General features: G+C 46.7%; 1 protein-coding gene across 1 annotated transcript; it reads right to left on the bottom strand.

Annotated features, from left to right (window-relative positions):
* Window positions 1–2,599: 2,599 nt before the first annotated feature.
* On the bottom strand, window positions 2,600–7,777 carry MRPL4 (mitochondrial ribosomal protein L4). The gene is made up of 8 exons (XM_044658379.1): window positions 7,675–7,777; window positions 7,345–7,553; window positions 4,018–4,069; window positions 3,805–3,922; window positions 3,557–3,663; window positions 3,224–3,333; window positions 2,980–3,053; window positions 2,600–2,810 (listed from the first exon to the last, which is right to left on the bottom strand). The coding sequence occupies exons 1-8, from the start codon at window positions 7,738–7,740 to the stop codon at window positions 2,665–2,667; spliced, it is 882 nt and encodes a 293-aa protein (XP_044514314.1). The 5' UTR covers window positions 7,741–7,777; the 3' UTR covers window positions 2,600–2,664.
* Window positions 7,778–18,658: the final 10,881 nt, after the last annotated feature.

Genomic DNA, 18,658 nt, shown 5'->3' with positions numbered 1-18,658 from the left:
CCTAGACTTTTGGTTTTATTTTTGAAAGTCTTTCCTATTTTCTGGGACTGAAAGTCCTGAACATCAGGAGGAGGGAGTTACCAGACCAGATGGAGCCTGGAGGAACAGGGGAGGGAGAGTGATTGGGACAGCACCCAGGAATTCCAAGCTTCTGTGCGGAATATGAGTGTTTTCCCTCGGCCCCCCACCCGGGTTGCGTAACTTTCCCCATAAAGTGTTGGAGCCCAATGTCAGCTATCGTTCTGGGCCCTGAGGCATCATGAGACGGGACAAGGGCAAGAGGCAGCAGTGGGAGATGGAAAGCCATCCGGAGCGGCATAGGGTCGAAGCGAGGTCCCCTATAGCTTCGTTTCGGCCACATTTGCCAGTACTAAATTCTCCTTTACCCTCCCCGGGGGTTAGTTCAGAGAAAGAGGAAGAAGACACCTCCGCAAGGACGTTCTGATTAGCCGCTGGTCCCCAGAATGATTCAGCTCCGACAACTAAGCGCCATCACCAGAGAAGGGAGATGTCCTCACCCCTCCCCTGAACCCGCAGGGCAATGTGACTGAGGAGAAATAGAACACCAAGAATGGAGTTTGATACAGGCTCGAGCAGCCTGCAGTAGGGTGACCTTTACCAGGATTGCAAAGCCAGGCCTTCTATGGAGACTGGAAAGAGGGTCAATCCCCACGTCCTTCCACTCCAGTGGGGGGGGGGGGGCAGCGCACAGTCACCTGAGTCAGTTTATTGGAGCTGCCAGAACTCATTAGGCTTGAAAGCAAGCTTAGCCACTGAGGAAGAAGGAAGCCAGGGCTCCATCCTCCCTGTTGCAGAGCCCCCACCCCAAAATGGGCTGGGCCTGCCCCCCCCTTGTGGTTCCTGCCTACCCACCAACACCAGAGCTGAGAAACCCAAGGGAGGGGGCTACTACAGATTCCGGAAGTTCAGGGGCCCTTTTCCCAACACTTCTGGGCTCCCCCTTTCCTCCTCAGGCCATGGGCCTTAAGGTCTCACTCCCTTCCCCCAGTTTCCTGTTGTGGGACCCACACAAAGAAGTTACCATGGTGTCCACAGGACGAAGAGGTCCCAGAGTAGAAAGGCAAGGGGAGGAATGCAGTGATACTGAGGGCTGTGCCCTCATCTCCGGAGCCCTCACTTCCTCGGAGACCCCAAGAGGGGACCGCCCTAACTCTCCTCCTATTACTGGTGTTGCAACCCAAGTTGAACAAACAATCTGACGCTAAAACAAATTCTTTCACCCCTGCCCGAAAAGGGCAGGAAAAGTGACAGACTTCCCCACTCCTTTATCAAGTCCCTGAGCAAAGAGAGAAAATCTTTCATTCCTGCCTCCCCCCCCCCACCCTCTGCCTTTTCAGGGCTCACATGGTCTCCATTAGAATGGGGGGGGGGGTGGAAGGAATAGTGAGAAAGTTAATGATTAAATCACATGATCCTCTGGGATTTGGAAAACCCAAGGGAGGGGGGGGGCGGGGTCTGGAAAATCCAGAGTTGTTAGGTGGAATATACAGGTTATTTTTGGGTGAAAGTTTCCCTAAGCGAGGATGAAGTTAGCTGCGCCTTAACCCCAGGACTTGTGGCCAAGGGCGGCCCCGTGTGGCTGCTTGGAGATGAAAGGGTTTCTTGGGTTTTCATGGTCCTTTCCCTGACCAACAAGCATGGGGGAAGTCTGCAGACTCAAGAATCAAGTGATGGGCATATACAGTCTATATCAAATTGCTTGCCTTCTCAGAGAGGGGGCAGGAGAAGGAGAGAATTTGGAACTCAAAATTTTAAAGTGTTAAAAATGGTTTTTATATGTAACTGGAAAAAATTAAATTTAAACAAAAATTTTAAAATTAAGTGATAGGGGTCTAGGGAGGGCAGGTATCACCCATGAGTCCCAATTCTAAACCATCTATTAAGCGTTATGGGGGAGGCAGAAGTAAGAAAGGCCCCAGAGAGGGTCTTTGTGGGGAAGGAGGTCTCATTCTGCTCCATCACTGGCTAATATATGGGGTTGCCCATTTCTCACAGACCAGAATTCCAATGGAGAAGACGGAGGAAGAAGAGGGGCAAGGAAAGAAAGGGAAACAGATGTTCCACTACCCTTAGGATTAGAGGGCAGACTCCTCTTCCCAAAGGGGTTTATAGTTGGAAGATAGGAAGCAGGATTGAGCTGCTGAGGGACAAAAGGAAAGTTAGGATTTCCTCTACGGTGCCAGGAAGTCTGATTCACTAACCAGTACTTTTTTTTTTTTTTCTTTTTAACCCTTGTACTTTGGTGTATTGTCTCATAGGTGGAAGGTTGGTAAGGGTGGGCATTGAGGGTCGAGTGACTTGCCCAAGGTCACACAGCTGGGAAGTGGCTGAGGCCGGGTTTGAACCTAGGACCTCCTGTCTCTAGGCCTGACTCTCACTCCACTGAGCTACCCAGCTGCCCCTAACCAGTACTTTTTGGTGAAAAAGAGAAGCTGCCCAAGGAGAAGAGCAGCTGGGAAGGAGGTTGAGGGAGGTATTTGGGGGGAGGAGTTAGGGAAGAGTCAGATCAGAGGTCTGTGAAATTTGCCAGGATATAGTAATTCAGGTTCTAGATTTACTGAAGATGGGAAAGCAGGAGTCAAACTGAAAGACTCTTTATTCTGATATGCAACCTGGTGTTGGCTGCACAATAATCATGGAGGGTCAAGGGAAGTCACTGTAGGGCAGGCGGAATGGGTAGAGAGGTGTGTAGCGCGTATCATGCCATAACAGCTTCTTCTCTAGGAAGGCAACAGTGTTTAGAGTCAAGACCAGGGTCTGGTGTTTCAGCATACTGTGAACATTGAGGCCTGTGGGGATGAAAGAAGGAGGTCAAAGATAGAGACACCCCATCACATATCTCACAGGATTTGTGTTGCCAGATCTAGCCTAATTCCCCAGACTGGGGGACTCAAACAGAACTGAGGCCTCCAAATAAGTGGGGTACCCAAGCTAGACCATTCAGACCCAGTCACTCACCAACTGCTGGCACCAGGTTAATGGTCTTCAAGTTGGATACAGCAGAGACAATGTTTTGAGGCATCTCCTCATCTCTAGAACACAGAGCTGGGTAAGCAGCAAGTCACCTTAGAGAATGTTCAGAATGAAAAGGCCCCTTTCTGCTCCTCCACCCAATCATGTATGAGCAGCCCCAGCTAGAGTAGGGGAAATTGAGCCCAAAGAGAGAATGGTACCACTCCTAATGTCTAGAGAAATCACTCACACATCAACAAGGAGCACAGAGTCACCCCAATATCGGTGCCGAACCAGATCTAACAAGTATCTTGGGTCTGAAGTTGGCAGCTCCAAGGAATCTACTATGTGAAGGTCATCCTGGAAGTTTAGAGTCAAGTCAGCCTTCAACAACTAGACCCTCTCATAGATGAGGCATTCTGGCTTAGAACAGGAAAAAGGTTTCAAAGCCCAGGCAGGAACCAGGATGTCAGAGTCCTGGTTTCCAGCCCCTTCCAGGAATACCAAGCCATTTTCAGGGGATAAGACAACACAGTACCACTTCCAGCCCACTTCCCACTATCTAAGGGGCAGTAGTTGGTACCTGCATCAGCTTGACTGTTAGGGCTACCTTGAGGCCCAGCACTCGAACCTTCATGGGCAACATATAGTAGTAGCTAGTTGGACCCCGTGGACCATGGGCAACACCACCTGCAGTAGGGATGGAGGGAAGGGAGGCAGGAGAAGAGACTTTTAAATGCCCAGCATATCCCTATGGCAGACATTTGGCTTGTGGGCTCCAAAAATGTTTTTGTGGCTTGTCCTCAACAACCCCAAGCCCTCAACACTGACCTCCTCGCCAGATAGGGGAACGGATGCTCCCATGTCGAGCCCGGCCAGAGCCTTTCTGCCGCCAGGGCTTCCTCCCACCACCTCTCACCTCTGCCCGTGTTTTGGTCTTGGCATAACTCTGGTGGGTATGAGGGGAATTGAAGAGAAAGAGAGGAGTTCTTATAAGGGCCATGCCTGCCTGATGCTGCCCCTGCCCACTAATCTGACACTCACAATTCTCTTGAAGTTCCTCTGCCACATGGCAACCTCATGCAGAATATCTAGCCTGAGAAGGAAAAAAAAAGTCATAAGCATAACTCTCAACAAAGAACCCCCAAGAGACATTTTAATTGCTAAATCTGATGGCCTTTATTAGGCCTCATTCTTCTTGACGACTCTATAACTATAAACACAGAAATTATCACTCTCTCCTCCTAGACACTCTTTTCTTCTCCATTTTATGTGATAGCAATATACCCTGGCTCTCTTCCCTAACTCCTCCTTCTTAGTCTCCTTTGCTGAACCATCAACTGACCCTTAACTATGGGGATTCTCCAAAGCTGGTCCTGGGCCCCTTTACCTTTTCTCTTGGATTTCATCAGCTTCTATGGGTTCAACTAACATCTGCAAGCAACTGACTCTCTCATATGCTATATATTCTCTTGATTTTCATTTCTGAAGGCATCTCAAACTCTGTTTCTTTTATTTTCCAATTTTGTTGAAGGCATCACCATTTTTTACCTTCAACAAAGCACAGGCTAGAAATCAACCCCAATTCTCCTCTCTTTCTCACTCTTTAGATCCATTAAGTTGATGGGATTTATTGATTCTACCTCCACAATCCCTCTTCTATCTCTCTACTTCCAACCTGGTTCAGGCCCTCTTTACCCTGGAATAGAACACTGCAATAGCCTTCAAACTTATCTCCTGCTTCTTGCCGCTCCCTTCTTTAGAACATCTTTCTAAAGCAAAGGTCTGATCTAGTCACATCCCAGTTCAATACTCTTTAGTGGGTCCCCCTTGCCTCTAGGATAAAAAACAAATTCCTCAGCCTGACATTTATAGCCCTTCATAAACTGGCCCTAAATGCTTTATAACTGCTCTCCTTTACAGAATCTACATTTCAAAAGGTTTCCTTGTTGTTCCCTGACCCCAGTCCTCCATCTCCTGCTTACCTGCCTTTGCACAGGCTATCCCCCTAGTGTTTGTTGGTGAACTCATGGCATGCGTGCCCTTGCTCCATTCCCCCTCTTCACAGTGCCCAATGACATTTTTCACATACCCTGCCCCTCTGCTCAGTAGCCTGATGCAAGCACTTCCTCCCTCCCTCCCCATCTGTGGTAATTTAGGGGGCTCACAGTCAGCTTGAGGGTGTGGTTTGGGCACATGATCTCTAAAAAGTTCACCAACACTGCCCTAGACCCTCATTACCTCTACCTCACAGAATACTTAGCTACTTTCAAGGCTCAGCTTAGATGCCACCTTCTGTTGGAAAGCTTTTCTTGATACCTTGGTCCTTAGTGGCTCCTCCCTTATCAAATTAGTTTGCATTTACTTATCTGTGCATGTGCTCCAGTGTATCTCTATGTATAATCTCCCATAAGAATGTAAGACCTACAGGATAGGACTGCTTCATTTTGTTCTTGGATCCCTAGCACATGGGATAGTGCTCCTTGTTGAATTATACTAGGGAGGTTAAGTGCCTTAGGCTGGGTTAACATTCTCCCAGGAGCCAATAGGCAATAACAAACATTTTTAGAAGAGACAGCAGTACCATGGTAAAGAGATGGGATGCAGATCAGATAGGAGGGTTCTTTGAGGCCACCCAATCCAAACCAACAGGTGTCCCCTATACAACCAAATCAACAAAGGATCATCTACTTTTTGCTTGAAGACTTCTAATGAATTCTGCCCCTAATGACCACTCTGTGTATGACTCTAGGTAGTACCCTATCAGGGTTTCCAGAAGCTATCTGACTATTAGTTACAGTTACAGAGAGAGGTAGCAGAGAAAAAAGAATTAAGAATCTCTGCTTTCTCACAAGATCCACCCTTAACCACCAAGCCATCCACACTTCATCCACACCGTGCTCTGATTTCTTATTACTCTCCCCACCTCTTTTTGTAACATCATATTGCATTATGCACCAAGGACCTATGGATTCAGCCCTCTGTGAGATGACACACATATATATAAATATAAATATATACATATACATATATATATATATTTAAGTATGTATAAAATAAATACAGAGTAATTTGGGGTGAGGTGTACCAGTAGCTGGGGAGAATCAGGCAAGGCCTCATGTAGAAGCTAGTTGCTTGAGCTGAGTTCTGACAGCATCTAAGGATTTTACAAAGAGATGTAGGAAGGAATTCCAGGCTTGAGAGGTTGGACTACTCAAAGGACAGAGATGGAATAGAGGATGATGCCCTGGGTGAAGGAGAGCAAGAAGTCCAGTTTGGCTAGACTACAGAATATGTGAAGAGGACTTAGACTGTAGCCAGAGTGAACAAGGTTTTAAATTCTAAATAGAGGGGTTTGTATTTCATTCTAGATAGTGGAGCTACTAGAGTTCATAAAATGAACTAGAGTTTAAAAAAAAAAATAGAGATGGTCAGACTAATGTAGGAATATCATCTTGGCAGCTGTATGATAGAGGACTGCTCATGGGACAGACTATAGGCAGCTAGGTGGTCAAGTAGATAGGATGGGTCCTGGAATTCCTATATAGCTTCAGGTCACTTACCAGCTATATGACCCTGCTAAGTCACTTAACCATTGTCTGCCTCAAGCTTCCTAATCTGTAAAATGGAAATAGCACCTACTCACATTATTGTAAAGATCAAATGAGATAAGATCTGTGTGTGATTAGCATACAGTCTACATCATAGGAGGCATTTAATAAGTGCTTGTTCCCTTTCCTCTTCCCCACCTCCCTATCCCTGCCCTCGCTCCCCCATTAGATAGCCATTGCAGTGATATGGGGGAAGAGGTAATGGTGGCCTGAGCAAAGATAGCTGCCTGTGTGTAAAGAAAAGGGGCTAATCTGGGAATGTAGTTTCATTTCAAAGCCTCACTGAAATGATCTTCTAAGAGTTCAAGCAGTGATGAAATCCTACTACCCCTTCCAGCTTGTAAGAGCTGCCAAAGTATAGATTTTTCGATAGAATAGCTTTTGAGAAGCAGGATTTCTGTTTTGCACTGATGAGGCATCTGGGCAAAATAGCAGGGGCTGGGCAAAGTAAAGTTTGGTAAATGTGAATAATTAAAAACCAAAAAGAAGCTGGTTAGGTTTTTATTTTGAGAAAAATGTATCAAGTATGATGGTATGACCTACACATAAGGGAAAGGAGTGGGAGGCGTGTGATTTAAAAAAACAGACCAAGACTGGAGACCACAAATACCATGTCCAGTAAGGTTTGGGACAGAACGCAAGCAAGTCAGGGGCAGTAAGTGTATTTTGTTTTGTCTCTGTATGCCAGTTCACCTAACACTCAATGGGCGTTTAAAAATTAGGCTAGATGGGAGCTGGGGTGGGTTCCTCCCATACTCACCTGGGTGCCACGGCAAACACGTCAGGATGCAGGTCGGCAAGGCCCACGCGAGTTTTCTCATAGCCCTGCAAGGATTCTACCCAGGCTTGCACCGGGGTCCGGTGAACGGGAACTGGGAGCTCACAGCGGCGGAGCAGGGGGGCACCGACGAGGGTTGGGGATCCATGCTCCGGGCCTGCAAGGTCTCCGCCGGTCAGCGTGGACAGGGCCTGTCCAGGGAATAGACGTTAAGGAGAAAATGGGTGACCTCTAACCTCCGTCCTAGCACCCCCCCCCCCGAGACCCCTTCCTTTTTCCCCCGGCTCCGGCCCATTTCATCCTGGCACTTACCCTTCGTGCGGGGGTCAGGCCCCGACCGGGTCCCCAGGCCCCCAAAGCCGCCCGGATAAGCAGCATAGCTGTACTGGGTTCCTACAGCCAGCAAGAAGGCAACTTCCAGGGGCGCCCGGAAATGACATCACGGGCGACAAATTGCGTACTCTCGAATTCTGAGCGGGAAAGTACGGAGGGCGAAACAGTTTCAGGACCGGGAGGTACTTGACCACGCCCCCGTTTGGCACGCCCCCACTTGGGCCCCGCCCCCAGCGCGCCCGTAAGCTTTCTCCTGGTGATCCCGCCTACTCCCGCCGTAGGCGGGGAAGGGGAAGAGCCTAAGTGGAATCCCCAAGAGGAACGGGAGCCCTCCAGGCTGTGGTCTCTCCAGGTCTTCCCTAGGCATCCTGGGTTCCGAAGTGAGGATTTAGATTTGGCATAACTATACTAATGACAATCTTAGCAAAGTTACATAGAGGTTTGAAATATTGCTACAGGCAATATTGAAGTGACCTCAAACAACTTCCCCTGTAGCTCTTCATTTTTCAGATGAGGAAACTGAGGCCGGGAAAGAGAAAGACACCCGCCCAAGGCCAGGCAACTTGGTGATGCTGGAAGGAAGTCATCTTCTTTAATAAGAATGCACTCAGACTCTACACAGAGGAGTGGCCCCCAGGACACTTACCACTTACTAGCATCACTCATTACAGCTGCTGCCTCCTCATTCTGGTGGGTCTAGACCCTCCAGTGACGGGAGTTAGTGCACTCTTTTCTCAATGCAGTTTCTTGCTTGGGTTAGTGTAGTTCATGAGATCAGTGCAGTTCCCTCCCAAGCAGGATAATCAGTATGGCACCTTCTGGGTCACTGTGATCAAGCTTTCCTCCACCCCCATCAAGATTAGTTTGGATCTCATCCTCTTCTAAACTCCTTCAACTTTCCCATCAGAGCACCCAGAGGATAGCTGGGTATCATATTCTTGTCTCTCCCCAGCCCAGTATGGGCTGCAGTCAAAGGTCAGGCTATGCAGACTCCTAAGTCAATCTTTAACTAGGTCTGTCCACATGACCTCTTCTCATGGCATTCTGACTATATTTCCTCAGGGAGACTGAGGCAGGTCACCAAGCTCTGGCTCCATAGAGACTCAGGACCTAGGATATAGCTTGCTGAAGAGAGCAGGAGTCCTTTCCCTAACTTCATTTGAGCTTCCTCCTCCATCCTCCAGCAGGATCAAGCTGAAACATAATAAATTCCAGGAGGTGGGGTGTTGGGTGACTAAGAGTCTGGATGCTGGGCTCAGACATTGAGCTTGTATGTTGAATGTGCCTCTCTGCTGCCTGGACCTGGCCATCTACATCAGACCTCTGCAATTTCCAGCACTGGGGGAAAGGGGATGGGGGGGGGGGTTTGAAGAGGGAGGGGAAAGCTGCAGCAGGCTGATCCCAGACTCTAGCTCCCCCTAGTTCTAAGTGACACTCCCCCCCCCCAAGATAGTGAGTAAAGCAATAAGGAAGGAAAGATCCCCAGGGAGTACACCCCCGCATGTTTTGCTAGTAAGGGAGTCGGGAGTCAGAGGAAATTTCTGTTTCCTAGGGGCAGGAGTGGGAGGGGAGGAAGTATCAGTGTGAGAGAAATGAGGTGGGCCAAGGATTAGCACCAATAGATAAGGGATAGCCAGGGGTTGGAAAAGGCTATAAAGAAGAAGGTGAAGTCTTTAAAGAGCGACTGGGTAGCCACCTTTCTAGAATGGTGTAGAGGGTATTCATACTTAGGAAGGTTCTTTTCCATGTCTGATTCCGAGGGAGGCAACGTGGCAGTAAGGAGGAAAAAGTCCTGGACTTGAAACCAGGAAGACCTAAATTCAAATCCCAGCCATGACACTAACTATGTGACCCTATAAGCATTATTAAGTATCTACTATGTGCTAGACTGAGTATACTGAGAGAAAATGAAAACCCTTTCTGAAGCTTATTATAGTCTACTAGAGGATATGGCATGTACACAGATAAGTAAATTCAAGATAATTTTAGGAGAGAGTACCAACAACTAGAGAGATAGGAAATGACACCTGGGCTGACTTTCAAAAGAAGCTCTGAAGTCTAAACAGACAGAAGTGAAGAGGGAGTACATCTCAGGAGGGAAGGAGGGCACAGCCTGTGCAAAAGTCAGGAGCAAGTAGATAGAGTTCGGAGTTCAGGGAATAGCAAGGAGGCTAATTTGTTTGGAATGTTGACTCTGTGAAGGGGAGTAGTATTAAATGTTTGGACAGGTGGTCTGGAGCCTGATCATGAAGGGCTTTATATGCCAATCTGAGGAATTTGTAGTTTATTCTAGAAGAAATAACCATTGAAGATTCTTGAACAGGGGAGTAGCCTGGCCAGATATTTTCTTTAGGAAGATTATTTTGACAGCTATGTGGAATATAGTTTAGACAAAAGAAAGGTTGGCAGCAGAGGGACTAAGTAAAATACTAATAAAGGCAAGTTTCATTGATAATGTGGTTTCATTTCTAAAATATACAAGGAACTGAGTCAATTTTACAAAAATGAGTCATTCCTCAATTGACAAATGGTCAAAATTATAATTAGGCATATGCTCTAAATCACTAATAGTTAGAGAAATATAAAATAATATAAATCTGAGGTAGTTGCCCAAAGGGCAAGTGGATAGAGTGCAGGGCCTGGAGTTAAGACATCTTCCTGAGTTCAAATTTGGCCTCAGACACTAGGTTTGTGACATTAGGCAAGTCACTTAACTCTTGGTTTCAGTCTCCTCATCTATAAAATAAACCAGAGAAATGGCAAATCCCTCTAGTATCTTTGCTAAAAAGACTACAAATAGGGTCAGGAAGAGTCTGACACAACTGAAATGACTGAACAACTTGACAACAAAAGTTGCCCCCAAAGCTATTAAAATCTGGATATGCTTGGACCTAGTGATATATCACTATTAGTATACCCAAAGAGATCAAAGATAGAGAAGACAGATCTTATGAACCAATGCAAAGTAAAGTGAACAGAACCAAGAGAACACTTTATATAAGTACAGTGGGGTTGTAAAGATAAATCAACTCAGAAAGACAGTAACTAATGAACCCAATAACCAACCACAATTCAAAAGGACTCACCACTAAGCAAGCTATCTACCTACAAATAGAAAACAAATAGACTCAGAGGACAATGAATACAATAGAAGAATATTTTCTTCTCTTTCTTGTTCTTGCCTTTTTTTTGGTGACATGGCTAATGTAGAAATACCTGTTTCATAAATATACATATTTCTAATAGGTTTTGTTTTTCTTACCTTTTTTTTTAACCCTTACTTTCCATCCTGGAATCAATACCGTGTATTGGTTCTAAGGCAGAAGAGTGGTAAGGGCTAGGCAATGGGGGTTAAGTGACTTCCCAGCTAGGAAGAACCCAGACCTCTGGCTCTCAATCCACTGAGCCACCCAGCTGCCCCCTTTTCTTACCTTCTTAATGAATGAGGGGTAGAGAATTTAGAACTGAAGAAAAATAAGTTTGAATTTAAAGTAAAATAAATAAAAAAGTTAATAAATAAATCCCCCTCCAAGGGTGCTATTGTAAAGGTCTATTCAGGGATGATAAGAATCTGAATGAGGGTAGTGACCATTTGAATAAAGAGAAAGGGAGAAAGGAGAGAGGTGTTATAGAAATAGAATCCCTGATGCTCTGGATTCATTAATGAAGCCTAAAAGATTATAAAAGATGAGGGACTTCAGAGGCCATCTGGTCCAACCTCCTCATTTTGCAGATGAGGAAATAGGCTAGATCTTGGTATCTTTTTCATATGAAATACTTTTCCACCACTAGCCCCCATCCATGACTTGTGAAGCTGATTTTTGTGAAGTGGATATAAAAGCTGAAAGAAAGCAAAGAGCTGAAGTTGACTTTGAGAATGCAATCCAGGATGATTAATTCTCTAGGAGGAGAAAATTGGGGGAGGGAGGATGGGGATTTAAGATCAGTGGGGAAGATAATGAGTTCCATTTTGGTTATGTTTATTTGGAGATAATAATTAGACATTCAGCTAGAGATGCCCAACAGTCTAGTGGGGATGCAGAACATCTCAGAAGAGAAATGAATGCTAGATATGTACATTTGAAAGTTATCTTCATAGAAAGGTATAATTGACCCCCAAGGGAGCTTATGAATCACCTTAACCTCCCTATGCTTCAGTTTCTCCATCTGTAAAACTACTTTGCAGTAATATTATTATGGGAAAGACTTGCAAATGATATTTGATCCAATACATTTTAGGTGTCCAGAACTCTGTTAAGCACTGGGGATGCAAATGACAAAAATGTAACAGTCACTGCCCTCAGGCAGCCTTCTATACTATATATATGTATATACATATATATATATATATATATAATGAGTTATTACTGTTATACCAATGTGGGGCAGGAGGTGGATGATGATAGACAGAATAAACAGGTGTCAAAAGCAGCTGCTTTACTTCCTCTCACCCCCAGTTACCCACACACATGCACAAACACAAGATCTGAGATCTGGTCCTGAGCTAATGGGCAAGATATTTGTGGGTAAGGGTTAATGTTTTGTCCCTGTCTCCCAACCCATCCGGTGCCTGCTTCACACTGCCCCCCCCCACCCCCTCCATCATTTCCCAACTCCTAAAGAGTTGATTGATCCTGGCAAGAACTGGTGATAGGATTACTACATTGTTGTAGACGTGGCTAGAGTTGGGGCTGGAGTTTCAAGGCCCCCCCACTTACTCTTGCAGCCAAAACTGGGCCCCACCCCCTCAAATTCCCATTCCTCCATCCCCCTATCCCCTTTAGAGTGCCAAGAAGAACATCTGGAAATCTTCTCTATAGCAGGACGTCCCTTCCCCCAATCCTAGATCCAGTTGTCACTTGAGGCTAGAATAGCACTGGGGATATTGGGGAGTGGTAGCTCTGACCTTCTTCCCTAACAGGGTTGCCTCTCCCACCCACTCATCCCCTGTACGTCCTATTCTTTTTTTTTTTCTTTACCTTTATCTTAGAATTGATACTGAGTATTGGTTCTGAGTCAGAAGAACCATAAGCATTAGACAATTGGGGTTAAGCCCAGGGTCACACAGCTAGGAAGTGTCTGAGGCTAGATTTGAATCCAGGACCTCCTGTCTCTAGGCCTGGTGCTCTATTTACTGTACATATCCTATTCTACCAGATGCTGACATCTGACAGGCAAAGAGAAGAGGACTGGGGTCTGGAGACAGGGTTCCTCAGTCTTGGTTCCATCTCTTATGAAAATATTGGAACCAAAGGAAGGGCTTTCCAATGGGATAATGGTCATAGGACCATGGATTCTTCTTACTATCTTACCCTATCCCACCAGATAGACATTTTGGGTTGGGGGAGCTTTGTCAGAATCTCTTGAGAGTTGTCCAGAGGAACTCAGGTGGTAAAATACAGATGTATCTGGAAGTCCCAGCTAAAGCTCTGACTAAAGCAAGAGAAATTTCTTGTCTCCCTCACCAAATAACCCAACATGGTTGCTTCTTCACATACTTGGAGAAGTACAGAGGGACTGGCCTGGGAGTCCCTGGACTGGCGGGTCACTTAGCAGAGATTGCTATGATGTGAACTCTGTACCTGGGACACATGAAGGAGATAGGAAGGGGCTAAGTCAGAGAACCTCAAAATCTCAGTCAGAAGAACCTTGAGAGGCATACAGTCCAACTTGGACCTGAGCAGAAATCTCATCTACAACATCCCCTGAGTGATTATTTAACTTACTCATCAAGGTTTTCATTGAAAGATGACAGCATCTCCTCAAGGACACCTTTCCACTTTTCAACTGTTCTGATTTTTCTTCTTAACAAGACTAAATGTTTCTTTCTGAAACTTCACTTATTCCTCCTTGTTCTGTTCTTTAAGGTCAAATAGAACAAATCTAATGACATCATCACTATCCTAGCATTTATTTAGCATTTTAAGATTTGCAAAATACCCTTCAAATATTATATCATTTTAGCCTCACAAGAACCCTGTGAAGTAAGTACTATTATTATTAAGATCCTCATTTTGCAGATGAGGAAGTTGAGGCAGACTGCGGTTAAGTGACTTTCTCAGGATCACTTAACTAGTGTCTGACTTCAGTATACTCAGTTTGAACACATTTTTTTCCTGATTCCAGGCAGAGACTTCCATCCCCTGTATTACCTGGTTATCCTTCAAACGCTTCAGGACAAAGACCCTTGTCTCTCTAAGTCTTCTTTTCTTCAGATTAAATACCCCTATTTCCTTCCACAAATTTTTACATGGAATCTTTCCCAATCCCCTTCCCTTGCTGGTCAAAGTCTTTTTCATTCACTGGTTTATCAATGTTCTTCCTAAAACATGATATCCTGAAATGAGAACAGTCAGATAAAGCGGGCAGTGAAAGTGAGATGATCCCTTTCCTCATTTTCACTCTTGACCACCCTGACTCTTTTAATGCAGTTTAATATCACTGGATCATAGATCTAGAGCTGAAAGGGACCTCAGAGGCCATTTAGTCCAACTCCTTTATTTTGTAGAGGATGAAATGTGAGTCTTTGGCTGCTAAATTATCACAGGGTTGGTTCATATTGAGCTTCTGGTCCACTAAAAGCTGTCTTTCATGTGAACTTCCATTCTAGACCTGTGAAGCTGTTTTTTGGTGTTTTTTTTTTTGAATCTCAAATGAAGACATTACCCCTATCCCTATTATCTAATAAGATGAGATTTGGGACATTTTTCTGGCTGTGTCTTGTCTGAGCTGTCCCTCCTAGCTTCATATCAACTGGGAATTTGATAAGCATTCTCTCCACACCTTCATCTAAGTCACTGATCACAGTGTTGGACAATTCTGAGCTAAGGACAAATCCTTATAGCCCCCACTTTTATTCTATAAGTTGGTGTAGAAACAGCATCATTCACATCTCTGGACTGGTTCATTTGACCCTCTATGAATCCATCTGCCTGTACTGTCTGCTACTAGCTCACACCTTTCTATTTCATATACAGTGAGTTTCATTTTTTAATCTATTTGTCTGTGAGACTGTCTGAAAAACTGTGATCATTAGTGAGTCTGAGTCCAAAGCCCTCTGGATAGGGGTGTTTGCAACTTTGGGTCTATGTGTTTGTCTTCCTGAATCTGAATCAGTCAATTTATGGGTGTCTGAGATTGTCTCTGGGATCACCTGAGGGTCAGTCTTGGTCTCCATTGTGAGGGAATATTAATCCTTTCCTTGCCTGATCAAAGATGATTTCATAGTCCCCATTCCTCTTCTTGTACTCGGAGGTGGTGAACCACAATTTTAATGAGTTGACTGAAAACAAGTGAGATAAGTGGAACGGGTGACTTCCTCAGCAGCTTTCAGGTTCCTGAAACGGTGAGGGGATATCCGCTGCTCGCTCGGAGATTCTCTAGGGGAGGTGAGAACTCATCCTTCTGTATCCTTGCTTGGGTGTCTGCTTGTTCTGTTGGGCAAGAGGGGGAAGAGGGAGAGAGAAACCCCAGCCACCTGGGTTGGAGGTTGCTCCTTTTGAGTACAGCTACTTCCCAGCTTTCCCTGGCTAATGTCCTGAAGTATGCCTCCAAAAGAGGCCCAATCTGGGACTGTTCAAGATCTGACATTCATGTACACCACCCAGTCTGGTTTCTCCACTGCCATATGGTCCAGGTTCAGTATCTTCATGATGATAGTCATGCCTTTCCCAGCCATTGAACACTGAGCCCTGGCCTTACGCACTTCTTACAAGTGGAAATCTATAAGGGAATTCAGAGATACAGAGATGCTGAGACTGAGTAAGGCAGCATTTTAGATGGGACAGATGAACCCATTCTGGAAGGAAATAAAGGGAAAAAAATACACTTCCAATCTGAGGACAGACAGGAATGAGATTAGAGGGCTCTGCAGTGGGTATGTTTGAGTCAAGGAACAGGCTACTTTGAGGATAAGGATCCAATCTAGGGAGAAAAATTAGTTCAGATTAGAATGAGGGCAGGGGCCTAACAAATGGTGAGATCAGAATAGTGGATCAAATTTTGTAGGGGTTCAGGCTAAGAAAAAGAGATAAGGTGGTGGTCTAGTTCAGCAAACCTGAGTGAGCTCAGAAGAGATATAAACTTCAGTGTGTCTGGGTCTAGGGGCAGACTTATTTAAGAACGAGTCTAATCTGAATTAGGCAATGAATGTATATTGAAGCTTAAGTTTTTCCTGACAAACTCCATCTCCTATTTGCCCCTCAAAGTCCTTCATCCCATACTATTATGCTGAAAGGAATAATGAACTGGAGGAATTCCATGTGAACTGGAATGCCCTCCAGGAATTGATGCAGAGTGAAAGGAGCCAAACCGGGAGAACATTGTACACAGAGTCACAGATACGGATACACTGTGGCACAATCAAATGTAATGGACTTCTCTGCTAGCAGCAATGCAATGACCCAGGACAATTCTGAGGGAGTTATGAGAAAGAACACAATTTCACATTCAGGGAAAGAACTGTGGAAGTAGAAACACAGAGGAAAAACAACTGCTTGATCACATGGGTTGATGGGGATATGATTGGGGATGTAGATTCTAAGAGATCACCCTAATGCAAATATTAATAATATGGAAATAGGTCTTGATCAATAACATTTGTAAAATCCTAGTGGAATTGCTCATTGGCTACAGGAAGTGGGGGAAGAAGGGGAGGGAAAGAACATGAATCATGTAACGATGGGAAAGTATTCTAAATTAATTAATTAAATAAATGTTTGCAAATTTTAAAAAAGTCTTTTGTCCCTCTGTATTCCTAAATCTAGGCCACTCCTTGTCTTTTACAATGACCTATCTACCCGTTGAAGTCAGAAGTCTGTGCGTGTCTTGGTCCCTTCCTTTCCCAGGTAGGCAGTTCCCAGGGAAAAAGAGCTACAAAAGGGAATTCTAGAAACTATTAACCTGAGAACAAGGATTCAGTTCAGATGAAAAGAAGCCAGAAAGAACGTCGGGGTTTGATGTAAATGTGGGCTGCAGAGGGAAGAAGGATCTAATCTCAGTAAGGTCTCTGAACTGGGAACCTAGAGGAACAGAACAGTGGCTGATGGGAGGTGGGAAGGGGAGGAGGAAGAATTCGAGTGGTGGCATAGAGGAGTGGACAAGTGAAGTCCTGGGACTAATCCTGTTTTCAGAGAGTTGGAAGAATGTCCATTTAAGTGGGCACCAGGTGGGGCAGGGGAGGAGGGGAGGTACCCTCTTCTCTGGCTCAGAATGCTAGGTTAGAGCCCTGGGTTCTGAGTGGAAGAGTGACCAGGGACACTGTCCCTTGAATTGCCTTGGGAAGGTTAGCAATGACCCCTTAGGCTAAGACCAGAATGAAGTCATAGGTCCTCTCAGATTGCCATAGCTTGGGTAGAAAGAGAATGTGGTCGGCGGGTAGTTGCTCCAATTTCTCAGGTATGTTCACTTGTGCTCCTCTCCTCCACTCATTTTCTCCTAGCCAGCCCTTACCCTACCTCCATATCCCAGCGGTCTTTCTCTCTCCTATTGCCCCTTCCCCGGCCTCCCTCCCACCTCTTTGGAGGCGCGGGGTGCAGCCACATCTGGAAGACATTGGTTGTGGCTAAGCCGCGTCCGGAAAGGAGAAAGGGGGAAGGGCGCGGGGAGGAGCGAGCTGGTTGCAGAGGCGGTGGCTCTCCCCGCCCCAAGACCCAAGCTCTGCCCGGCCGGCTGCTGGAGCCCCAGCCGGAGCAGCGGCCGTTGTGGGAGCGTAACAGGAACACGGAGCACTCAGACTCCGCGCTCCGGCCGGCCCGGCCCGGCCTAGGGGCCCGCATCGGCGGCGGGAGGGAGGCGGCGCCGGAGTCTGAGGCAGAGTCCGGCCCGGGAGGAGCCAGGTGAGCGCGCGCCGCGCGGGAGATTGTCATTGTGAAAGAGGAGCGAGGTGGCAGCGCGCTCCCAGTGGACCCTGCTCCCACTCCCTCCGTAACCCCTCAGGTCCGATTGCTTGGGTCCCAGTCCCACCGGGGATGGTAGGATCGGCGGGCTGGAGGAACTGTGGCCGGGCGAGGGCGCGTGCACGCACAGCTCTCCCCCTCCTCCACCCTGGCCCACCGCCCGGTCGCACGGAAAGGGGGCTTTCCTCCTCTTCTATTCCAAGGCTTTCTCCCTCCCTCCTTTCCCAACTCCACTTGTCCTTTGAGAGTTCAGAGGGATATTCTGTTCCCGCTTTTCTTATCCGAGGGCTGAGACCATCCAGCCCCCCAAAGCCCCTCTCCTCCCCTATCCTTTCTGATCCTCTCCTCACACCTCTCCTCCCCTCCGCTTCCCTTCCGAGGGCAGGAAGTCTGCGCGGAGGCGGAATCTGCATTTTCATAGTGAACGGAATGGGGGCGGGGATGGGGCTTTTGGGCACTTAGGCGATGTCTGACGGGACTAGACTGAGGGAACTGGCACCCTGACTCAGACCGGAGGTCCCAGTCCCGTTGTTTACCAAGCAGTTTTAGACGGCAGAAGGTATCGGTCCTCTGAGGACCACCAAACTGAGGAAAAAGGAACTAGACAATTTCCTTAGAAACGAGGAAATCTGTCCAGCTTGTTCTCCGCTTCCTACCCTGCCTGCTGCCTCAGTTTCCTTCCCCTTTTTCGGAATGGCGGGGCGTACTTGGGGAGCGAAAACGAGAGCCACATGGCGTTCGAGAAGCGTTACCAGGAGCCCCCGGGGACGTGTGCGTGTCACTGAGGGTGTCACGGCGTGTGCTTGTCCCGGGCTCCACGCTTGGCCCCCATGGACCCGAGACTGAGTCACGGCAGTAGTGGCGGGGACTTTCCCTAGGGGCTCATGACCGTCAGATGTTCCCCGGGCATCGAGCCCACGACACGGCCCTAGGGAAGCGGTCCTGAGTGGACCTCGTGGTTGTCGTCTCTACCAAGAACCCTTAGATAGTAGGGTCTTGGCCCTGAGTCTGCACCCTGTAATTTGTGTCCGGGTGACTCTTAGGAGTTCGTCTAGTCCCGAGTTCCC

The sequence above is a fragment of the Gracilinanus agilis genome, chromosome 1 (assembly GCF_016433145.1).
Source record: "Gracilinanus agilis isolate LMUSP501 chromosome 1, AgileGrace, whole genome shotgun sequence".
Lineage (NCBI taxonomy): Eukaryota > Metazoa > Chordata > Mammalia > Didelphimorphia > Didelphidae > Gracilinanus > Gracilinanus agilis.
The sequence above is the reverse complement of the archived record's forward strand: the minus strand, read 5'-3'. Positions and strand labels throughout refer to the sequence as shown.